Source organism: Notothenia rossii, assembly GCF_949606895.1.
Source record: "Notothenia rossii genome assembly, chromosome: 11".
NCBI lineage: Eukaryota > Metazoa > Chordata > Actinopteri > Perciformes > Nototheniidae > Notothenia > Notothenia rossii.
Window position 1 is genome coordinate 53,426,892 of NC_136910.1, and position 25,181 is coordinate 53,452,072.

Here is a 25,181-nt window from a genome sequence, read left to right on the forward strand (position 1 = left end):
CACACGAAGTAAGAAGTGGTGTTCCATTATGTTATATTAATAAAGGTCCTCTTATACCCCTTCAGACCATTATCATCCTTTGAGATGGAGTTTGAAAAGTTGACATGGAAACACAGTGGAAATGTAAAATGTGGATGTGTTTTTGGAGGTGTAGGCCTATCACTCTGTTAAGTTTTAATGTAACCCTTTTTCCGAAGATTGCATTTGGCCTAATTCCTAATTAAACATAACTTTTACGATATAATTTATTCATATAATCTGTTCTTATTTATGTTAGGTATCATTTAAAGGTCTACAAGCTTTGCCCAGCAAGATACACTTTCTTTCTTTCTTATTTTTCTTCTTACAATTCACTTTGAATACCAATGTAAATACTCTCTGATGGTGACAGCAATACTTTTTAACCAAATGGTGCCACCTGTGCACACATTAGGTCTCTTGTTTGCTTCTTATTGTGGGCTGTGTATTCGCTGCTCGTCTGACTGGTTTAACCTGTCCAGAATTGGACTCTCTGGCACTATGTCAGGAAAGATTAAAGCCATAAAAGCTAGAAACACTCTGGAAGAAATTCGACTCGGCCATGGCTTTCCTTACATCTTAAATCCTTACAGTAAAACTGTAATGTTCACAGAATATTAATTTACTTTTTAAGTGCCAGCTGTACTATTGAAAACCACACTAAAACCAAGATTAAGTAAATGTAGTTTGTTAATTTCCACCTCTGACAGATGCGTCCAAATCAGATTAAAGCTAAAGCCCCGAATGCCCAGGCCAGGCGACGCCACTGGTGCACACGCAGCAGCACCATTAGTAGGTGAAGACCACACACATTAATGCAGATTATAAATGTAATTTAATTTAACCGGTCGGATGGATTCACATTTCATTAAATTGTACGCACAGACTGTATTTATCTTTTGGTATTATGCAAAAGAACATTTTGAATCAAAGGGATTCACGTAATAATCCTTTATCAGTTTGCAGTAGTTGACAGGGAACACATGCAAAGCAGAGGCTAATTTATCATCACCACCGACTGTCTCCTCTTCACACAGGCTGTCAATGTGTTGGTGCTGCGCCTCCTTGTGTCGATTTAAATATGACAGCTAATGTGTCCCTGTAGTAATTACACCGCAATGATTTATTTTAAGTACTTTTCAGTGCAGGTTTTTTTTTATAGTTTGACGTTACACAGACAAAACAATGTTTAGGCATTTAAAAAGCCACAGAGAGGATTGACAAAATGCACACCTTTTGCTCCAATATAATATAATCTCACTACCTTCCCTTTATAGGTTTGTGCAGGACAAGTGTTACATGCTTTGCTTCAGCCTAGTGTCAATTCAGAGTCTCTTATTTTGAGTAAATAATGGCCATGATGCAATGTCTATGTCTCTTTCTAGCACGTCTCACGCAACAGATGCACTCTAAATGTAATGTATGCGCTGTCTACACAGGTTCCTGGCAGGCTTGCATTTTACAGGCATAACTGTTGAGCTTTCAGTCTTAAATTAAGGATTAATGCCAAATAAAAAGGCACTGAACAAGTGTGTTTGTTTACATTTTGCAACCGGCAGAGCAGAGTGTGCTGCGTCTAGACGTCACTGGTTTGTTATCCCAAAGACTCCATTTATTTTTGCCCAGCTGCTGGGATGAATGACACAGGCATCATTTTTCTTTTAATTCATATAGTTCAATTCTGCATTTTACAATTTAAGCTCAGTGCCAATGATGTGTGCCCTTAATACAATACAGCTTTATTTATAAAGCACTTTAAAACCTCCAGACCAGTGTTGTACAGTCAAATAAACAAACAAAAACATGCAAAAAAATTACACAGCACAGCTCACACACCATAAAACAAGTACAAGTAAAAACAATATACAATTTAAAAGCAATAAAAGCAACAATCTAAAAGATGTCAATACGCTAAGGAGAGGAGGTGTGTTTTAAGAAGCGCTTTAAAAGCACACAGTGTGGAGGCCTATCTGATATGCAGTGTGGGAGCCGCTACAGAGAAGCAACGGTCCCCTCTGAAGACCATGGCTCTGGGCACATTCAGGAGCAGTTGTACTGGGGTGTAGTAGCTCAGAAAGATATGGTGGGGTCATGCCATTTTGGGATTTAAAGGTAAATAAAAGGATTTGGAAATGAATCCTAAAATGTATTGGCAGACAATGGAACGAAGCCAAAATGGTTACTTAATGTGGAAAGTTTGAAACTAACGTTGTGAAGGGTTGAGGTTAGGGTCAGGGTTAGTCTACATAGTGGGAAAACCTTCATGTGAGAAACTAGTGTACTCAATTGTGTGATGTTTACGCTGTTCTCATACAACGTTGATACTTTACCTATAGTTGTGAAAAATACGATTCAATTTAAATGTTAAATGCGCAGTGGATAGCGCGCTGAACTTTGAATCAGGGGGTAGCAAGTTCGAGTTCCACTGCAGTCAGCATGTCGTTGTGTCCCTGAGACACTTCACCCCAAATTGCTCCTGTGGGGATTGCCCACAGTATTGAGTATGTAAGTCGCTTTGGATAAAAGCGTCTAACAAGTTAAATGTAATGTAATGTCTCCAACCTGAGAGCGAACATCACCTGAAATTTAAAATAGAACATATAGTACATGTCCACTTTGTGGGCACATACATTAATGGAATAGAAATCAATGTTATAAGTTACTAAAAAGTGTATTTTCGGAAGAAGGGTCAGTGGTGTTGCGTGTAATTACTTTGAGGAAGAGTAGCTGAAAATAATTCAGGAAGCTAGATAATCTCCACATGTCTACCCTACTTTTATAATTTTCGAATCATAAATCTAATCGATAGATTTATGATTAAAAATTATAAAAGTAGGGTAGACATGTGGAGATTACAGTGATTACCCGATCCGCATCCCTACCCGATCCACATTGCGCATGTGCGAGATGGTCCGCCATATTGGATAACTTCCAGTGGTATTCAACAAAAACTCAACGAGGTCCAGTTAGATAAAATGTCCCCATGCAAAGGTCCGGAACATCAAAATGTCTAAGTTGCTTTATGAAGTAGTGTGATATATATTGAAGTAGCCTGTAGCTTTATCAACATCTGCATGTAATCAACAACTGACTGCCAATCAAATAAAGAAAGTACAATTCATAAACAACAATATTTATTGTCAATTAACATTGAACTATACAGATATACAGTAAAATACTGTGGATATGTGTAATGTTCCTCTCGGGCTGCATTTAAAAATAAAATAGGAGAAAATAAATAGAATAGCTTTTGAAAATATGTGCATCTTAAAAGTGCTTAATTTTAGATGAATAAAGTGTATCAGCAGCTTGAGTTTCCCTTTTTCTTTGTTAACCGTTTCACATCAGGACCTAGGCCGATTATAGAACAATATCAGTCTTTACACATCATAACAATTGAACAGTTTTAAAGTTTCTCTTTCTTTCCCTCTTATATTGTAGTCCCTCACTCACTTTTTTTTAATTCAGAACTAAAAAAACAAAAAAAAAAAAAAACAAAAACAAAAAAACAAAAAACAAAAAAAAAAGCCAGAACTGGGCCGGACCCGCTGGAGTACGGGCTGGAATCCTGGCCTTGCATCTTCCAGAGACCTTTTGGAAGCTCCGTGGACCTCCAAACGCCAGAAGGGTTCCTGAAAAAAGGTCTGAGGCTGGAGCTGGAGCCGCTGGAACCGGAACAGAGGCCTGGACCATCGCTGTGTGGGCCAGGTAATCGAGCAAGGAATCATAGCTCTGCGGACCGGTACTGGTGCATGGATCCAGGGCTGTGGAAACCGGAACTGAAGCCGGGATCATGGCTGTTGGAGCACGGGCTGGAATCCTGGCCCTGCGTCGCCTAGAGGCTCTTTGGAGACTCCGTGGACGTCCAACCGGACCGTAGTCGGATCCGAGGGAAGGGTTAGAAACTTCGGACCAGTCCTCAGGACAACTTGTGAAAAGTTGTAACCACTCAGGCAACGAACTCCTCAACCAAGGCATTTCGGCCACCTCCATTCGTACCTTCTTGAGAATAGCCTCTTTGTCCTTTCTAGAAGAGGTTCCATTCCACTCGGTATGATAACACTGGAGGGAAAAAATCTAGATCGAACAGATCCAACTCAAAATCATGAAAATCTGCTGGGTCCATTATTGGTCGGTTCATTATGTCAGGGTGTGTGGAAAAGGTAGGACCCAAATGCAGAATTATGGACACAAGCGATTTTCACCCATTTATTAATTATATGTTTTACATTTGATAACACCAATGTCATGGCAACTTCTAATTGTGGGATAAACGAAAACGTTCAGTAGAGACGTCCCATAGAACATTTTGCGAAACACAATAGCCAGCATGTGTAGTTCTGGGGGGGCGTTCGATTCCAGTTTTGGATAGTCTGGCGTGGTTTCGGGTGCTAGTGGAGTATGAAGCCCTCTGTATCCCGAATGTCAACGGGGGGGTGCTAGTGGAGTGCACGCGTCTCAAACAAGCCTAGTTTGTTTACAAAATTGCGGCGCAACTTGGTGGGCGGTACCCTGGAAAGAAATCTCTGCGTGAGAAATACATGAAATGCGTGAGACTTGAGAGCTCTGTCTTATGTATACCTTGAGCAGGCTAGGTAGATTAAACAGAGAACTAGCATGTAGTTTAAACACAACATTAATGTGGCTTTAACAGGTAGGCCTACAAATGATGTGCAACCGATGTCCATATTTTTTATTATGTAAGTCCAACAGACTTTTTACAGTGAAGCTTAAATAAAGAAATCATGTTGCTTTAACAGGTACAAGTTAAATATACTGAGCATATTAAAAGCCTAAAATGAACATAAAAAAGTCATGTTGGTTAAACATAGGGTAAATGAATATACCTATATTAAAGGAAATATTGACATTAACATAACAATGTCATGTTTCTTTGACAAAACATAGTTGTGTGTTTTTAACATAATAGTTTTGAGTACACAGGGTTTTAATATGTGCAACCGATGTCCATATTAAAATCATGTGAATCCAACAGCCTTTTTTTTCAGTGTAGTTATTGTATCATTTTAATTTGAAACGGAGGTTTGTCACTGGCTTGAAACGGAGGTTTGTGACTGGAGACCCGGACACAACATAAGGGTTAAGAAAAGGGCCTGATACTTCTTCGACTTGCTTTGTTAAGTTTAACTGATGGATTTGCAGTATTTGTTAAAAGTCATTGTAAACTGTAGATTAATCATGGCATGTATCAGACAAGAGAAAAAATAAATCCATTTCTCACTCATTCTGACAATGTACTCAACCCAGTAAAAGAAGTTGTTAAATAATATTGAAGACACGTTGCAATAACAATAACTTATCTCTCTCGTTCAGATTAATATTGTCGGGTTTTTTGAGTTTTCTTTTTCTGCTTTGCCAAACGCCACTGTGTCAAGAGTCCTATTTGGGTTGCCGTATGCAGTTGTACAATATGGCGGACCATCTCGCACATGCGCAATGCAAATCGGGCAGGGACACAGATCGGGCAGTCACACTGGGTCCAGGTGGCGTATCGTCGCTACGGTTCTCTCTAGTGAAAGTGTGTGTGAGCTCCAGCACTACTGATCCATCATCTGTGTGTTTGGATAAACCTCCGAATGGACTGTGTACTCTTTTTTCTGGAGCGTTTACCTCGGACTATAGGAGCTAGCTTAGCATGCTAGCTGGAAACACGTTGGCAACACTAGTCAGATTGAGAGTTTAACGGATTTTGCAGGAAAAGGTGATCTAGTAAATATGAGTAAAGTCCAAATGCTGCTTTCGTTGAAGAAGCTGCTTCTCACTCCTGCTGGTGAAGAGATATTTGCTCTGTTTGAAAAAACGATGGCAGAGTACGAGGAGGAGCTGTCTCGTTCAAAACAGGAGAACAAGAGACTTCAGAAACTACTGGACGCTGTTTTACAGCCTCAGCTTCGGATACACAGAGCAGGTCTGTTCCCTTTACTCTTAATTAACACTTTAAACCAGGGGTGTCCAAACTACGGCCCGGGGCCGGTGTTCCGGATTAACTGGTTCCCTCGTTAACTGGTTTCCCGATCAACTGGGGTGATTTTCGATCGCTTCTTCTTTCGTTTACATACATCTTTTGGTATATTTGTCTCGGTAGGAAGACTTTGATGCACATTCAGTACCAGTGTGTGAGGTTGTGGTTACGATGGAGATATCCGGACGCGAACAGCGGGGACTACACAAAGAAAAACGAGTTGACTGGGGATGTCTGTTCAAAACATTGCGAGCTCCAATAAATCATTTAAACCAGCTATTGTTGCCAGATTTATTACTGAATATCGTTCTTAATGTGATACCAAGTCCACCTGTGTACACCTTCAGATAGCCTCCAAGTGAAGCACATGTTGTTTACTCACAGTTTGAAAGCAGCGTGGAGAAGTCTTCAGCTGTGGTAATCCGCTCGAATAAATCCTTAAAACCAGCTATTGTTGCTTGGTTGATCACTGAATATCGTTGCTAATGTGATACTAAGTCCATCTGAGACCTGTGTACACCTTCAGACAGCCTCCAAGTGAAGCGTACGTTGTTTACTCAGAGTTTGAAAGCAGCGTGGAGAAGTCTTCAGCTGTGAACTGTAAACTGTGATCCTCTCAGGTAAACATCCGCCCAGGGAAAAATGGGATCCGCCCAGGTTAAACTGTGTTATGATTTCTGTGGCTATCTACCAGCGATCATGTTTAATATGAAAGACTAAACACACATTTTTATCCCTTTTTATAAAAACAGCATTCTGCAGCACTCATCCAGATAAGATGTAACTGTTAACTCGTTATGCAAAGATAGCAGCAGAAATGTCATTGCTGCATGTGATGCTGATGGGTCATTGGTCTTTGGTCTCGGCAAACAATATTAGGAATCCTCTATTCAAACATAATATTCAGTGTCCATCGACATGAAAATAACAAAAAAGTTCATGCTGGACTCAAACCCGAGTCCCAACAGCAAAAATTGGTGAGTCTGTTGCAAGACAGAAAAGACAGCCAGTATTGCTAGAATATAAACGTTTTTTTAATTGCATTCTGTTTCTAGCGCAACAGCTTTGGTCCAGGTTTACATCCTATCAGCTACTGCATTAGCAGACATAGCAACAGGAAATGGGGGGCCTATTTAAAAAGTTATTGTTTAAAAATGTCTATATTGTGAGGCTAAACATTATATTATAGCATAATGTTGCATGGCAAATATAACGACACACATGGCCTGATTTGCATATTGGAACTTTATGTGTGCACTGGAACACAAATATATATGTACAATTAACAGTTATCACAACATAATGTGGGCTTGCAGGCTGATAAACTAGGATATCTGATCTCGGTGGGTCTTAATGAAGCTTGATACAGACCTCAGTCAGTAGCCGATACTATTTCTAAGCAAATGGATACTATAATATGTATATTATAAGTGTAGATACATCCGCTCACATTATAAAGGATGGTCGGGTTGCATCTTTCTGGAACTTTTTAACAAGGTTCATCCAAGCTGGTGACCCGACATTTCAGTGGATCCCACTAGATAGCGCAATCTAGACACAATTGACCTTTGCTGGAGTCTGGTCTATTCTCTTAGCTAGCCCCACTCGCAACCCGGCAAGATCTAAGAACCAAATACGTCACGCTTACATTGGAGGAGGTCGAGATTAACCTGAGGAATAACAGTTCATGCCGAGTACAGCGAAATACAAGTTGTAACAAGCAGTAGTGCTGAGCAAAGTGACTAGAACACGACCTCACACTTATATAAAATCAGGCAAGACTAACCAGGCTTAGTGTGATTCTGTTTATTTGACCTTACTTTAATGACCATCCGTTCACTGTTATTGACCATTGTGAAGAGGCAGACGTTTTCCTGTTTTGCATTATTGCAGCTATCGGATAGAATCAATACATGGGCTACATGTGGCCATCACAAGTAAAATCATAACGAAAACTACGCCGGTAAAACATGCGTTTAGAAAACGGCTTATGCCACAATATGATAGCAACAAGTAGTCAAGATAGTCTGATTAGCTTCGGTTGCTATGCTAACATCACCTGTAGAATGCCAGATACACTTTCACAACCGCGTTGTGATTAAGGTTGCAAAGGGGCGGAACATTTCCGGTACATTTCCGTTATATTGATTCTGACTTTTCTACATCCAACTCACAGGTTTATCATTGCTTTGAGAAAAAAGATTATTAATTGACCCCTTGTTAGAAGTGAAGGTATAGTCATTTTTTCTTGGAATGTCATTTTCGAAACAGGCTCGGGGCTTAACAGGTTAATAAAGTCATAGGAACTGAGAACATGACAAAGAATAAGATGAAAACAAGTACAACAGTTACAGGAAGGACTGTTCCCGCTGCTAGAAACGGTTGATATTAAGACGCTTCAATGCGCAGGTCTAGAACTAGATGCATTGTGGGACATGTGGTTTATGGGCACCGTATTTCGATGAAATAAACTAAATGTATTCCTTTCTTTTCTATAAAATATTTTCTAAAACAGCAGAAATACAAATTTGTCCCTCCCATTTCAAGAGTGAAAAATAGCACTCATACACAATATAAATGCTATTTCTGAACCCAATTAGCATTTTAATCGCTCAATGGAAAGAATGGCGCGAGGCACCCCCTCTGTATCTGGGCAGGTTTAGCGCATGCTGAACCAGAAAAACGTTGAAAGTTCCACTTCACAGCCATGGCCCAGCTTTCAGAACAGGGGCTAACAAGCTACAATTCAGAGAGCCAGGACACGGCTAATTACTGGCACGAACACACACAACCTCTCCGAAACGTGCCAATTTAGCTTCAATATTTAGCCGAACCGATAGCCGGGACACAGCTGATTACTGGAACGAACAAACACAACCTCTCTAAATCAAGCTACAAACAGAGGCAGTGACCATTCAAAACTTTAAAAAATCACAAACGTTATAAATAAGTAGGGGTGCACCGAATGGGAAATTCTTGGCCGAAACCGATACCGAAAAGAGGAAACAGTTGGCCGAAAACCGAATGCCGAAAGGCCGAAAATGATTAATAAAAATATATATATAATGTATACATTTTTTTACCAATGTTGTTCAGCTACCTGATTATGGAAAAAGACATGATTATGGCTTAACTTAACTTAACTTAACTTAACTCAACTCAACTCAACTCAAATAATAATCACTATTATGGGTCCATAAAACATTTATTCAGCACTTTTGAATGCATACAGTACATTAATTCCAAGTCAAGTGCATTTTCTTTTCTCTGTAGGATAACTACAACAAAGTGCATTCAGAACAAAGCCAAGATGCTTTAAAATTGCATAAACATCTAGGCCAGTAGGCCTACAACAAAATAGTGTAAATAAAGACTGTAACAGCCAGGCCTTCAACAACAACAAATGCACCTATAAGTTTGGTAACCTAACGTTTTGTTGTGATGACGTAATCAAAACGCGGCGACAAACACGGCACGCGACCATGCTCGCGGCTGGCTCACAGCCAACATGTCTGCCGCTTGGAGATATTTCAAAATATCAGAGAAAGACGTGCGGATTGCGATTTGTAAAACGTGTTCAGCTGACATTTCTCGAGGGGGTGTAACTGTAAAGACTTTTCACCACTTCGGGATTACTCCACCACTTGAAATCAAAACACCCGGACAAATATGCGGAGGATGATCAACCCTGTTCTCTGACATTCGGTCATACCTTCGGTGATATTTTTTCGGTGCTAAAACCCTTTCGGCCGAAAGGACTTTTTTAACCATTTTCGGCCGATAATTTTCGGTGGCCGAATATTCGGTGCATCCCTATAAATAAGAGTGTGAATGCTTGAGGCTTATTTATTTTATAAACGTTTTGTGAAACATAATCCTGTAATGTTAGCTTGGTCAAATTACATTTTCGTTCACACAGCCCTGAAATAAAATCTCTTTATAAATATTGAAACACCAGTTAGGTGTTGATTTAACTCCATTTAGCTACTTTTCGTCTTGCCTGAAACCGTTAAATATGCAACCACTCGCCTCACTTTGCCTGTCCGTCAGTGGTTCATCAGCCGGAAATATCTGCGCAGTGCGGTAGGTCATGTTTACTGTCACATAACTTTAAAAAAACGTATTAATCCGCCGCTTTGCTTTTTGTAGTCATCATCAATCTGTCAGGCTAAAGTTCTTCTTTTGATAATGAAGAATCAAAACAAGGTGGTTCACTTGTACATCGTAAAAATAAAAAAAACATGTCCCTGTTAAATGCCTTCATTCAATGAAAACAACTACAAGACCGGGACTATTTTCACCGCGCAAGAATATGTCACCGCTACTCATTTCATTTCAAACCTTTATTTAACCAGGTGAATCCCATTAGAGATCACCGATCTCTTTTTCAAGGGAGACCTGCAGCAGTAGGTTACACATGAAGACATAAAAACTGAAAACAACAGAAAGAAAAAAGGACATCATACAACACAGTTACAATTTACATACCTATCAACATTTACAGGTACCAACAGTATCAGATTGCATCGCATCTATCCAAGCTTTAAAAACAGGCAGTGGAACCAAATTGCTCAGTTTCCATTGTTTTTGCAGACTGTTCCAAGCAAGAGGAGCTGCACTCATAAAAGCTTTCGTCCCCAAGTCAGTCCTAGCACTTGGCACATGTAACCACATCATGAGATCTCAGGCAATGGCTACCTGCAACTCTCTGTGTGATCGGAGAGCAGATATAAGACGGGAGTTTACCCAACATAGCTTTATATATGAACATGTACCAATAACTGAGCCTCCGTACATTAAGTGATGGCAAACCTGCCCTGGCATACAGGGTACAGTGATGAGTAAGTGCTTTACAATTTGTAACAAATCTCAGTGCACTGTGATAAGCAGCATCTAACTTGTTCAGGTAATGGGCAGGTGCATTCATATAAACCAGATCACCATAGCACAGGTAAAAAGGTCACAGTGACTAGCCTTTTCCTTGCCTCAAGTGAGAAACAGGACTTGTTTCTGAAAAATAAACTTAGCCTCAACCTCAGCTTTTTAATCAGATTATTGACCTGAAGTTTAAAAGAGACAACCATCAAGCCAGATACCAAGGTATTTATGGCTACTGCCATGTTATCAGGCCATGGAAAGTTGTAGAACAATACAAATCACAACTCGCACTGTTCAGTGAAATTGACTTAATAGAATTTACAGGTCATTGAGCTGGCTTACAAAGCTGAGTGGAAATAATAACAATTTATGAAATAAGTAGAAATTGCATATATTGATATATTAAGTGAAAGTAACTTAAAGGAAAAAGTTACAATAACTTAATGATCAAATCCTTTTTTACAGTGTACTGTTTCAGAAATAATGCTTGAAGTGGTTTGGAACATAATATGGCATTTAATCACGGCAGCGTTTAGCTGAGTTTCTCCTGGTAGAAAACTCTCTTAGCAGGGGAAAGCTGGGTGACGCTACAAAGGGATGGGCTAGCAGTAGCTATTCCATTTTTAAAGCTACGGTCACAGAATCAGCCTTTTTGGAACCAGGCTGGAATAGAGGGGTATGAGGCATGGCTACAATGGTTGATCGGTTTGGTATTTTAAGCAAAAAACTTCAGTCATGTTTTATATAGGTATGGCCCTACAATATATTTTTAGTATTACCATTCTATAGGCGTAGTGTAGCTGTGAACGATCCCAAATATGATTCATTGTTTACATTGCAGCTAGTGCTAAACCAGAAGGAAAAAAACCTTTTTTAATTTTAACTGGAAGTGGAAATGGGCTGGGCTACATAAGGTGAATTGTGCCAATGAAAATACACAATAGGTGGGACTAAGAAAGATAATAGTATACAAATAAAGGCATTATTAGGGCTGCAAAGTGTCTCCCATTTTAATGGTGATTAGATTTTTAAATGCTAACACTTCACAGTTTTTTCTGACTGTTTCCTGTTTCTTGCAGACGTCCAGCAGCTGGTGGTGGTTAAAGAAGAGGTTCTCCCTGACCAGCAGGAGTGGAGCACCAGTCTGGACCAGGAGGACCCAGAGCCCCCCCCATACATTAAGCAGGAACAGGGGGAACTCAGGATCAGTCAGGAGGGAGAGCAGCTTCAGGAGCTGGAGGAGGCTGATATCACCAAGTCCACTTTCACTCCTGACCCTGTGAAGAGTGAAGATGATAAAGAGAAACCTCAGTCTTCACAGCCTCATCAAAGACAAACTGAACACATGGAAACAGAAGCTGATGAAGATGACTGTCGAGGACCAGAACTAGCCAGGAACTCAGATCCAGAGATCAGTTCACAACCAAAGACTGAGGACGACACTGGAGACTCTTCTGAACCTGACACTGAAGACAGTGCTGATTGGAAGGAGACCAGAGAACCTGCATCAGGCTCAAACTCACTGAAAAATAGACATGAATCTGTCAATGATCCACGACATAGTGCTGAAAAGAAAACACACAGCTGCTCAGTCTGTAAGAAAGCTTTTTCACTGAGTGGAAGTTTAAAGAGACACATGAGAATCCACACAGGAGAGAAAGCACACAGCTGCTCAGTCTGTAAGAAAGCTTTTTCACAGAATATAGATGCTAAGAGACACATGAGAGTCCACACAGGAGAGAAACCACACAGCTGCTCAGTCTGTAAGAAAGCTTTTTCCCTGAGTGGAAATTTAAAGGAACACATGAGAATCCACACAGGAGAGAAAGCACACAGCTGTTCAGTCTGTAAGAAAGCTTTTTCATGGAGTGGAAATTTAAAGGAACACATGAAAATCCACACAGGAGAGAAACCACACAGCTGCTCTGTCTGTAAGAAAGCTTTTTCACAGAATATAGATTTAAAGAGACACATGAGAGTCCACACAGGAGAGAAACCATACATATGCTCAGTCTGTACGACAGCTTTTTCACGGAGTGAAAATTTAAAGGAACACATGAAAATCCACACAGGAGAGAAACCACACAGCTGCTCAGTCTGTAAGAAAGCTTTTTCACAGAGTGGACATTTAAAGGAACACATGAAAATCCACACAGGAGAGAAATCACACAGCTGCTCAGTCTGTAAGAAAGCTTATTCACGGAGTTCAAGTTTAAAGGAACACATGAGAGTCCACAGAGGAGAGGAAATATACAAATGCAATGTTTGTGACAAAAGATTTAAATGGCGTAATGGTATCAAAAGACACAAGTGTGCTGGTCGTCAGTTCTCAAAGTTTAATGAAATTCAAACTGAAGATAACGGAGAGGCAGAGCCTCCAATCAGCAGCTCAGCTGAACACATGGAAACAGAAGCTGATGGAGAGGACAATGAATAAGTCTTATGGCAGTTCACACATGAGAAAATCTGCCTGACTGGATTAACATTGTTGCACAACATTCATATAAGACTTAAATGAACTCCATCTTTATCAACATAAGTAGACAATATGTTTAATGTTTTTGTCATACTGATTTTCTGATGTATATGTTAACCACTGACTGATGATGAACCACTTTATTGTGGATTGAGGGCTCAAAGTCTCCATATAGAGGTATAGGATGATTTGATGTATTGTTCTTTATTTCTAAATGTTTTGTATCATTGCTATTCTAATAATGAACCCTGTTTTACATAAATGTACCTGTTATCTGATTGTTTTTGCTTCTGTAACTGTAAGGGAACACATCTGCCTATTTTGTATCCTGATGACCTAATGCGGTTACATGTAATACGTTACTCCCTATGCCTGATTTCACCCACACATTTAACACTTTGCATTGTATTTGTTTATTTCGCCTTTTATACCACACTGAAACTCTGACATTTATTAATGAGACGACTTGAAGTTACCCTGCATATTTAAACCCTTATAAACACAGCTCAAGTCTTTCACAGCCTGAAATGTTCAAGCAGAAAAATCAGTACCTGTTAAATCAAAGGGAAAGTAATCATATAAGACAACATTTGTGAAGCGGATAAGATCTACTCGGCGTACAAGACACATCACTCCTGTGATCTTTGGCCATAATCCAGGTTCTATGCTAGAATACAGAAGGATATTACAGGGTTTGAGGGCCTATCTCGGTTAAAAGCCAGCGGAAGGGTGTATTAGTCTGGGAAATAACTCATAAAGTTGTAAATTAACAAGAAAGAAACTGATACCTTATTAAAAAATAAGTGTTTGTAGCTTGTTCTCCTACGTGATGTCCGGCTTGCATTACTTCGTCTGCCCGGTGGAGTTCAACAACGACTCCAACCCATTCCAGGTGGACTGCCTCCACATGTTTACACTTCCATGTAGATCTACTCTTATACTTATCGTCATTCAGAAACATGCGACAGCTGAAGCAGTATATACACTCTTAGCCTGGCTTAGTTGACTTTACTAGAAATTTGCGTGCAAACCCGTTGCCTTAAACCACTTAAGTTTTTACACAAGCAAGAAATTTAACAGGTTAAGTTTTTACACAAGCAAGAAACTTAACAGGTTAAGATGTATATACACGTAGAACTTTAAGTAGACTTATCTTAGTTTAAATTTGTAGTCTTATCTCAAAATCATTAGTTCACATAAATGATGTCTTAGTTGTATGAAATAACTTGTTTAAGTTAAATATAATAAATAACATTATGTATCAATGCTTAATATCATGTGTTAATATAACAAATCTCTTTTAATAAAATGTATTGTACCATTTTGAATGGGGATTGTATTTATACATTGTTTTAACAGAATTGTATGGAAGGGAAAACATGAAACAATACATTTAAATATTCCAATGTTTTTATTGAAAAAAATAACCTTGTCAACCAGAAGACAAGTAAAGACAGGAATTAGAACCCACAACATTTATCAATATGTGTGTGAAAAATCACACACCTGACAGTGAAAGGCAGGGCCGGCCCTAAACTTTTGGGGGCCCTAAGCAAGCTTTGGCTTGGGGGCCCCCCTCACTCTAGCGCGTTCTCACTACACACAACACGGAACCAACTTTTGTCTTATAATGTTAGCATAAGCACACATATTGTATAAATAAGCATGTAAACACTGTGGACCTAACCTCCTCTAGGGGGTCCTCACCTGCTCTAGTGGGGTCCGGGGGCATGCTCCCCTGGGAAGATTTTTTTTTAAATATTGAAGTTGAAAGCATCAATCTGTGTACTTTGAGAGACAAATTAAGAGATCTATGGATACATCTCTCAACACCAATATGAAACAGAACTGTAAACAGATTTTTCTTTATGGATATTTTACAAATCACTTAAACTGTATTCTTGTTTTGTCATATAGTATTTCATAACTGTTTTTCATTTATTCTCTCTGGCTGTCCATCTCATAATGTTCACATAGAAACTAGCTGTCAATAGGAATATCATTCAGAAGAATTATAATTTCTTGCAAAAATCTGTCACAAAAAGAGGTTGCACATTTAAATTCAGGTTTTGTTATGGCAACATCAGTGGCCAAACAGCCACATTTAGTGCTGCAAATACGTTCAAACATGCTGTTGACATGTAAAGCAGTGGCAACTATGCCACCATTTCAGCTGACTTTTTCTCAGAAATACTGTCACATAACATCCATATATTTCAGTGCTAGGTTGATGCTTAGCTAAGCTAACTGTGAAACACTTTAACTGACAGGACTCCGGATCAACTGTATACTGTAAGGTAGCTTCTAGCTTCATGTCGAACAGTAAGTCCACATTTCCCAGAGAGCTTTCTTTGAAATCACCAGGTAATGCTAAAAAATATTACATTTAGATTATATGAAAAAGTGTTTATTTAATATATCTGGCTAGCTATAGCTACTTGCTAACGGTTTAGCTTACCCCCGCGATTCAAAGTAACATCAACGTAGCTGTAATTTATGCTTTGCTTACATGTTCGCATAACTTGGAAGTTTACTGACATTGACATACCTTGTTTACCTGGCTCAAGTGGCGGCTCTGGGGTTGTTGTGTGAGCCACCACTTGAGAATTGTCGTATTTTTTAAGAAAATGTTTTCTTATGTCCATCTTCAAAGACTCTGAGTCCGACTGACAGTTTATTTTAAACATTGTCACAGCTTACAGGATAGGTACCTGTGAGCCAATAAGACAATGTTTATTTCCATTCAACTCTCTGGTTGGTCTGGTGTCTTGCCTCTGTTGCATTCACTGAACACGGGAAATTACAATCCTGCCGTCCTCTCTTGTGTCATGATGAGGTTCAGGTAAAGCACGGTTAATGTATTTTATTATTGACTCAATAATATAATACATGACTTTGAGAGTAGGCAATCTAGGTATATTAACAAAATTAATTAAACATACTTATCACGGCGACGGTGTACTGAGATTTATTTATTTTTTAAATAAAAAATAAAAAAATGTTTTGCTAGGGGGCCCCTTAGTGGCTGCGGGTCCCTAAGCGGCCGCTTATTTCGCTTAATGGGTCGGGCCGGCTCTGGTGAAAGGTCAACGAACAGTGCTGAACATTATGATGTCACTGGTAGCATCTGAACAGCAGTAACATGTGTCAGTGCATTTCTTTACATTGTAAGCTGGTTTTTCAATGTTTGCAACCTTGGCTTTAGTTCATCTTGGCCCAACGTGAGAAGAACCTTTTGGATGAACTGGAATGTGAGCATCATAGTCTTGGGGTAGTTGAGATGCAGTGCGTATGTAAGACCAAACAGAATGAACATCGCTTTTGGCAGGTCTTGGATGTTGTCGATCACAACGTGTCCCTCAAGGATGATCTTCAGCGAAGCTGGACTGCGATGCAGGGAAGATGAGGGACCAGTACCTTCATGCTCAACCAGGAGGAGCCCAATTTCAATGTCGCAGAATGAGTCCTCATCATCAGTGTCCTGAAACGACAGCAACATAAGAGCACAATCAGGACATGTTTCATTAAATAACCATGAATAATGCAATATAGTCATAAGAGAGTCAGACACATGAGGGAAGGTGTGAGTTGGTTCTGCTGGAATAGAGCACAAACAGATCACTCAAAGAGGTTGGAAAGAGCTGTTGCTATTAGTGCTGACCGAGAAATCATATTTTCGTTGTCATCGCAATATGAACATGCGTGATAAAAAAATAGCAATAAACAATTAATAAGAAATGATTTAATTTAGGGATGGTATGGAAACCCAATATTAAACGTAACCCACATTTGGTATACCAGCTAAGACAAAAGCTGTCAGTATGAACTGTTTAGCTCAGTTTGCCACGTATATTAAAACGTTGCGTATTCTTGTGAATTCACTTGCTGACTGAGACAAAGCAAACCCCCCCCCCTTGTTCGGGTAGCGGTACCTGCGACCCACAGCAGCAGTGGAAGGAGGACAGAATAAATGATACTGAAAGATGACTGTTCTTCATTCTTTCAAAACTTGCCTCAGTATAATGCTGTCAGGAATATTCAGATTCTTTATTGACATTAATTAACAGGGAAGGTTAGGATATGGAGATTGAGAGGGAAGAGATGGAGAATGAGGCAGTAACATCAGAGTCCAAAGGACCTTCAACATTTTAGTTTTTTTGCTACAGCTACTAAAACCCACCGATCCAGCCCATGTTCAGAAGAACAATATCAAGTACAATGAGGCCTTCGTCAAATTTTCAAATTCAATCAGACCCTGTCGTCCTCTGGTCCAGTTCCCAAAAAATCAAGATGGGCTGTCTTTTTCAGGGCCACTGGTATGATGAAAACCCCTGGTTGGAATATTCTCCACAGAATGATGCTATGTACTGCTTCAGCTGTCGAATGTTTCTGAATTATGTTAGCTTGCATTGTTATGGATCTAAAGGTAGTGAAAGCTAACTTTTATAGCACAGCTTTACTTCTCACTTACCACAATAAAGAAACAGACCGTATAGTACAGCACAAACAACACAAATGATCAATACTTACATATATTTTCACTTGTAGTATAATAATAATTGAAGTGATGGTTCTTCTGTGGGTGTTCTATCGACGCTCAGCCAGCCACCGCACCGCAGCTGCCTGCACAATCGCTGGAGGACTTGGCTGTCACTCAAAAACTGAGTAGCCAATGGGGACACACCCCTGAAAGTCCTGCCCACCTGGGAGGTTTGTGTCAGAATCTCAAACAAAAAATGAGGGAGCGCAAAAGAGAAAGCTGCAGCGAGAGCAAAAGTCTGATCATTGAGAAAGAAGAAACAAGAACTGCAAACAAAGACCTATGTTAAAACAAAGAAAACATATTTATAGTTTACATGATTACACAAATGATTTGTTTGCAACTTATAGTTTTATTTTTGAAATGTATTTTATTTTGCTTGACTTGTTTTTTTTTTCTTTTAAACTCATAGTTTTGCTTTATTCTGAGAAAGTGTTGCTTTATCTTTATGATACAAAACTAATCCCATACAGGGTAACTTCCAGTCGTCTCATTAATAGATGTCAGACTTGCAGTCTGGTATAAAAGGCGAAATAAATAAATAAAAGGCAAAGCGTTAAATGTGTGAAGAGGGCGACACCATCTGGTCACAACTTTAATTATTGTATCATGTTCATGTGCAAATGAAGAACTCTCACTGGTTCAGAAACTTTTTCCTTAAGTGAGTCTCTTTTCTTTTCTGATTTTTTTTAATCTGTATTTCACTTTATATTAATTACATAATAACAGTGCAAAACATTGAATACACCTCACTATGAATCCAGAACAATACAACTGCAGGAGTATGGATAAAGCGAGATGTTTGCATGAATTTGGAGCAGGTTTGGGCAGAAGACAGCAGAGTGGATCGTGATGTTCACCCTATGTAATATATATGTAAAGAAAAAAGTCTAAATATTTTAAGATAAAAGCTGTGAAACAATCTCAATAATTGGCAGCAAAAATGCAAGGTTTTTAAATTGGAATAAAAGGATACATGTTGAGATCCCTGATCATTTTCAGAACCTGAAGTCTCTATACGGACTATCTTCTGGTTCTTTTCTGGATCCATCCACTCTCTCTTGTCTCTGTCCAGTGAATTACAATTTTTTTACTGGAGCAGGTAAAGCATACAACAGATACTTTCAGCATTATCGGATCACAAAGTGGAAGCTTGGATGAAACAGAGCGGACCTCTAAACAATGAACACCTGGAACTTAGAAGAAATAAAGTTGGGTTTTATGCGTTCTAATATTGCAATGCAAACCAATGATTTAATGACAGCAATTAAGAATAATTTAGTCATTGAATACTCATTTCAGTAGATTTAATCAAACAAAACATAAAAATATTGGACATGGCACCGTCCTGCAGAGAGCACACAACAGCACGTTTTTGGTCTAGCATCACTTTAGAAAACGTTTGCATTAATACACTAAGACTAGCTGGTCCATTGTAAAGGTCAGTCCACCTTAAATGAGCAGTGGGTGATCAGCAGATGAAAGGCAGGACACAGGAACTTGGTCCTGAGGAGATGTAACGATTATTAAACAAGAAAGTTGTCGAGTCAAGGGGTCAAAGAAATGAACATTTGTGATTATTAGCGAATCGGTTGCAAGTGGGTGAAATCAGGCTTAGGGAGTAACGTATTACATGTAACGGCATTAGGTCATCAGGATACAAAATAGGCAAATGTGTTCCCTTACAGTTACAGAAGCAAAAACAATCAGATAACAGGTGCATTTAAGTAAAACAGGGTTCATTATTAGGATAGCAATGATACAAAACATTTAGAAATAAAGAACAATACATCAAATCATCCTATACCTCTATATGGAGACTTGGAGCCCTCAATACAATAAAATGGTTCATCAACAGTCAGCGGTGAATGTATAAATCAGAAAATCAGTATCACAAAAACATTGAACATATTGTCCACTTATGTTGATAAAGATGGAGTTAATTTAAGCCTTATATGAATGTTATGCAACAATGTCTATTGACATGACTAGCTAAACTTACACTCAGTGAAAAAGCTTTCTTACAGACTGAGCAGCTGTATGGTTTCTCTGCTGTGTGGATTCTGGCGTGTCCCTTTAAACTTTTACTCTGTGAAAAAGCTTTCTTACAGACTGAGCATATGTATGGTTTCTGTCCTGTGTGGATTCTCATGTGTTTTTTTAACCTTTCACTCATTGCAAAAGATTTGGTACAAACTGAGCAGCTGTGTGGTTTCTCTCCTGTGTGGATTCTCATGTGTTCCTTTAAACATCCACTCAGTGAAAAAGCTTTCTTACAGACTGAGCAGCTGAATGGTTTCTTTTCAGCACTACATCGTGGATCACTGACAGATTCATATCTATTTTTCAGTGAGTTTGAGCCTGATGCAGGTTCTCTGGTCTCCTTCCAATCAGCACTGTCAGGTTCAGTGTCGTCCTTAGTCTTAGGTTGTAAACTGCTCTCTCGATCTACGTTCCTGGCTGTTTCTGGTCCTCGACAGTCGTCTCCATCAGCTTCTGTTTCCATGTGTTCAGTTTGCCTTTGATGAGGCTGTGAGGACTGAGGTTTCTCTTTATCATCTTCACTCTTCACAGGGTCAGGAGTGAAAGTGGACTTGGTGATATCAGCCTCCTCCAGCTCCTGAAGCTGCTCTCCCTCCTGACTGATCCTGAATTCCTCCTGTTCCTGCTTAATGTGTGGGGGGGGCGCTGGGTCCTCCTGTTCCAGACTGGTGCTCCACTCCTGCTTGTCAGGGAGAACCTCTTCTTTAACCATCACCAGCTGCTGGACGTCTGCAGGACACAGGACACACAGTCAGAAAAAACTGTTAAGTGTTAGCATTTAAAAATCTAATCACCATTAAAATTGGAGACATTTTGCAGCCTTTGTTTTTATACTTTAATATTATCTTTCTTAGTCCCACCTATTGTGTATTTTTGTTGGCTCAATTCAACTTGTGTAGCCCAGCCCCTTTCCTCTTCCAGTTAAAAATGAAAAGGTTTTTTTTCTTCTGGTTTAGCACTAGCTGCAATGTAAACAATGAATTGTATTTGGGATTGTTCACATTTACACTACGCCTATAGAATAGTAATACTACAAATATATTGTAGGGCCATACATATACAAAACATGTCTGAAGTTTTTTGCTTAAAATACCAAACAGATCACCCATTGTAACCATGCCTCATACCCTTCTATTCCAGCCCTGTTCCAAAAAGGCTGATTCTGTGACCGTAGCTTTGAATGGAACAGCTGCTGCTAGCCACACCCCTTTGTAGCGTCACGCAGCTTTCCCCTACTAAGAGAGTTTTCTACCGGGAGAAACTCAGCTAAACGCTGCTGTGATTAAATGCCATATTATGTTCCAAACCACTTCAAGCATTATTTCTGAAACAGTATGGAGCTCAAACCTTTCTCTCTCGCAGGACCGCAAGGAAATTACGTTACACATATTTTCTCCTGTAGCCTTCAGCGTTAGCTCTGAGTGTTAGCATGCTTGCTCATGTAAACACAGAGCATATTACTCCCAAAACTCTCCCCGCATTGTTTTTGATACAGCACATAGCTTGACATGTTCTTTCTTAAGTGTTAACCGCTAGAACAGTGCCATTATATACAACAACTTTACTCTAAGTGACTCCTGCAGACATCCTGCTGAACACACAGACACACAGCTCCGAGAGGGGATTCAGCTAGACCAGTGGTTCCCAACCTGGGGGGCCCAGCGCTATTGCAGGGGGGGCGCATGAAGCTTGGGAAGAAGTTGTAAACAAACATTGCTTGCTCGTAAAATCAATAAAATTGACAAATGTTTAACACAACCGGCAGTTAATAGTAAAGTGGACGAGCCCACGACAAGTCTTTCAGCTATAATGCCAAAATCAACAAAGTATAATGAGGCATATACGGTGGGGCAAAAAAGTATTAAGTCAGCTACCAATTGTGCTAGTTCTCCCACTTAAAAATATGAGGCCTGTAATTTTCATCCTAGGTACACTTCAACTATGAGAGACAAAATGGGGGGAAAGAATCCAGGAAATCGCATTGTCTGACTTTTAAAGAATTTATTTGTAAATTATGGTGGAAAATTTGGTCAATAATAAAAAAGTTCATCTCAATACTTTGTTATATAGCCTTTGTTGGCAATGACAGAGGTCAAACGGTTTCTGTAAGTCTTCACAAGGTTTTCACACACTGTTGCTGGTATTTTGGCCCATTCCTCCATGCAGATCTCCTCTAGAGCAGTGATGTTTTGGGGCTGTCGCTGGGTAACACGGACTTTCAACTCCCTCCAAATATTTTCTATGGGGTTGAGATCTGGAGACTGGCTAGGCCACTCCAGGACCTTGAGATGCTTCTTACGAAGCCACTTCTTCGTTGCCCGGGCGGTGTGTTTGGGATCATTGTCATGCTGAAAGACCCAGCCACGTTTCATCTTCAATGCCCTTGCTGATGGAAGGAGGTTGTCACTCAAAATCTCACGATACATGGCCCCATTCATTCTTTCCTTCCTTTACGCGGATCAGTCGTCCTGGTCCCTTTGCAGAAAAACAGCCCCAAAGCATGATGTTTCCACCCCCATGTTTCACAGTAGGTATGGTGTTCTTTGGATGCAACTCAGCATTCTTTCTCCTCGAAACACGTCCAGTTGAGTTTTTACCAAAAAGTTATATTTTGGATTAATCTGACCATATGACATTCTCCCAATCCTCTTCTGGATCATCTAAATGCTCTCTAGCAAACTTCAGACGGGCCTGGACATTTACTGGCTTAAGCAGGGGGACACGTCTGGCACTGCAGGATTTGAGTCCCTGGCGGCGTAGTGTGTTACTGATGGTAGCCTTTGTTACTTTGGTCCCAGCTCTCTGCAGGTCATTGACTAGGTCCCCCCGTGTGGTTCTGGGATCTTTGCTCACTGTTCTTGTGATCATTTTGACCCCACGGGGTGAGATCTTGCGTGGAGCCCCAGATCGAGGGAGATTATCAGTGGTCTTGTATGTCTACCATTTTCTAATAATTGCTCCCACAGTTGATTTCTTCACACCAAGCTGCTTACCTATTGCAGACTCAGTCTTCCCAGCCTGGTGTAGGTCTACAATTTTGTTTCTGGTGTCCTTTGACAGCTCTTCGGTCTTGGCCATAGTGGAGTTTGGAGTGTGACTGTTTGAGGTTGTGGACAGGTGTCTTTTATACTGATAACGAGTTCAAACAGGTGCCATTAATACAGTTAACAAGTGGAGGACAGAGGAGGCTTTCAAAGAAGAAGTTACAGGTCTGTGAGAGCCAGAAATCTTGTTTGTTTGTAGGTGACCAAATACTTATTTTACAGAGGAATTCACCAATTAATTCATTAAAAATCCTACAATGTGATTTCCTGGATTCTTTCCCCCCATTCTGTCTCTCATAGTTGAAGTGTACCTAGGATGAAAATTACAGGCTTCTCATCTTTTTAAGTGGGAGAACTTGCACAATTGGTGGCTGACTAAATACTTTTTTGCCCTACTGTATCTCCCTTGACATTAACGTTTTCGGTGCAGAGATCTCTCTTTCTCTCTCTCTCTCTCTCTCTGTCTGTGGGGGGCGGGGCATCTGCTCACAGACTCGCTGCAGCACCATGCACACAGAGATCCCCCGGTGGAGAACATAGCGTTCAAAAGTGACCATCTAATCTACAGAGCTTGATGTGTTCAATGCTTGCCATAAGTATTTTCGCGGAAACACGAGCAATCTGTCCATCAGTTGACAAAAAGGCATCATATTCATATGGAGAAATGCAGTTTTCAACTTCCTTAACTCAGAGTTCTGCTGCCCCAATTACGTGTAAGGTGGGAGAAGCACTCAGAAATACTTAAGTAAAAGTAGTATACTGCAGGGTAGCTTGTGAATTTACTCCAGGTGTAACCAAAGTCTGATTTAAGAGTTAATTGTATTTCACATCATTAATCCAGATCTGTAAAGTAACTAAAGGTATTAAATACATGTAGTAAAGGTACGTCATTTACCTCTGAACTGTAGAGGAGCAGAATCATAAAGAAGCAAAAGTGGAAATACTTAAACCTGTTAAACCCAAGCCTGTTTTTCAGGTCTCAGGCTCGAAAATGACATTCCCAGAACGAATGACAATAACTTCCCTTCTAAAAAGGGGCAAATTAATAATCTTTTTTCTCAAAGCAATGATAAACCTGTGAGTTTGATGTAGAAAAGTCAGAATCAATATAGATTTATTTTATTTTAAGTAAATTCAGATTGAACATAGTAAAACAAATTTATAGTTTATAGTTATAGTGTTCGTCCAAAAATAAACCATTACTTATAGTGAAAACCACCCTTGAATGATGGGATAGTAGACTAAAAGCTTGAGGAATCCAAACTGTAACTTATAATAAGTACCCTGTATCAAGATCGATACAAAACAAGTGACATTTGACCTTTTTAAAGAGGTTTAGCAACAACAACAAAAACACTTCTGGGGTCATTTAGGTGGATTTGCCATATCTCTGGCCCCCCTCGGTCGATTTGATAATTCACATCTCGTCTGAACCGTTAGAGCCAATAGAATCGAAGGGAATGTCCACATACACTACCATTTAGAAATGAGAGCTATGCGCACGCAGTTTGCCCAAAGCTTATGCTCTGAACTCTGAAAACTAGATTTATTGCTGATCGATAATCAGAAATCATTTCAAAGTGACAGACACATTGGATTAACCTATGGATTAACCTTCAGCAGCGTTTTTATCATTTTAATGTCATTGAAGACCAGTTTGGACTAGACAAAGACGAAGGCTAAGCCATGTTAGCATTGTGGGCTACCTAGCGCTACTTGTTTTGATGTACGTTTTTGTTGACAACGTCGCGAGTTTGTATCTTTCTTTTTAGCATTTTTCGCTCAGGGGTCATTTAGATGCTTCTTATGAGACTTGTGTTTTGGTAAAAATGGTTTGTATCATCAGTTAGCTGAGATTAATCCCGTTAATCTGGTATAACACATTAATAGGTTCTTAAATATTAAGATCCCCTGAGACTAGCGATGGGTACAGAGCCCCGGTATTAAACGGGCCCGGGGCTGAATTATTAAAGACCGTGGTACCGCTAAGCTCCGACGTTAACGGTCTTTTTATCGGTACTGGAGACATGTAAAAAATATATGTACATGTATTATTGCTACACAAACATTATATTGCAGTTTTAGTGTCGCCAACTCCGTTTCTAATATGCAAAAAGGGTGCAAAATGCGTCTTTTTAGTATTTTCGATCTTTCCAATCCAGGCGAGAGATCTCTCTCCCCCGCCTGCTTGCGAGGGGG

At 39.7% G+C, this 25,181-nt stretch overlaps 2 protein-coding genes across 4 annotated transcripts in view; one reads left to right on the forward strand and one right to left on the reverse strand.

Moving 5' to 3' along the window:
• Nucleotides 1-5,469: 5,469 nt before the first annotated feature.
• On the forward strand, nt 5,470-14,676 carry LOC307025472 (uncharacterized protein). 2 transcript variants are annotated; one of them, XR_013804173.1, is made up of 2 exons: nt 5,470-5,947; nt 6,125-6,272. XR_013804173.1 is itself a non-coding variant. In XM_079660172.1 (2 exons), the coding sequence occupies exons 1-2, from the start codon at nt 5,755-5,757 to the stop codon at nt 13,314-13,316; spliced, it is 1,551 nt and encodes a 516-aa protein (XP_079516298.1). In that variant the 5' UTR covers nt 5,470-5,754; the 3' UTR covers nt 13,317-14,676. The 2 variants fall into 2 exon arrangements, 1 of the variants encoding a protein (XP_079516298.1); XM_079660172.1 differs by lacking the exon at nt 6,125-6,272 and adding an exon at nt 11,959-14,676.
• Nucleotides 14,677-19,187: 4,511 nt separating this feature from the next.
• Nucleotides 19,188-25,181, reverse strand: part of LOC307025473 (uncharacterized protein) — a 12,228-nt gene continuing 6,234 nt past the window's right edge. For both annotated transcript variants that reach the window (XM_079660174.1, XM_079660173.1), the window contains one exon: nt 19,188-20,667. In XM_079660174.1, coding sequence (XP_079516300.1) covers nt 20,650-20,667 — 18 coding nt within the window. In that variant the 3' untranslated portion in view covers nt 19,188-20,649. The remainder of the gene's footprint in view (nt 20,668-25,181) is intronic.

Excerpts from the sequence above, each read along its gene's own strand:
- LOC307025472 (XM_079660172.1), top strand. The coding sequence starts at position 5,755 with ATGAGTAAAGTCCAAATGCTGCTTTCGTTGAAGAAGCTGCTTCTCACT. Across the intron at positions 5,948-11,958 it reads GCTTCGGATACACAGAGCAG|ACGTCCAGCAGCTGGTGGTG; the intron begins GTCTGTTCCCTT and ends TGTTTCTTGCAG.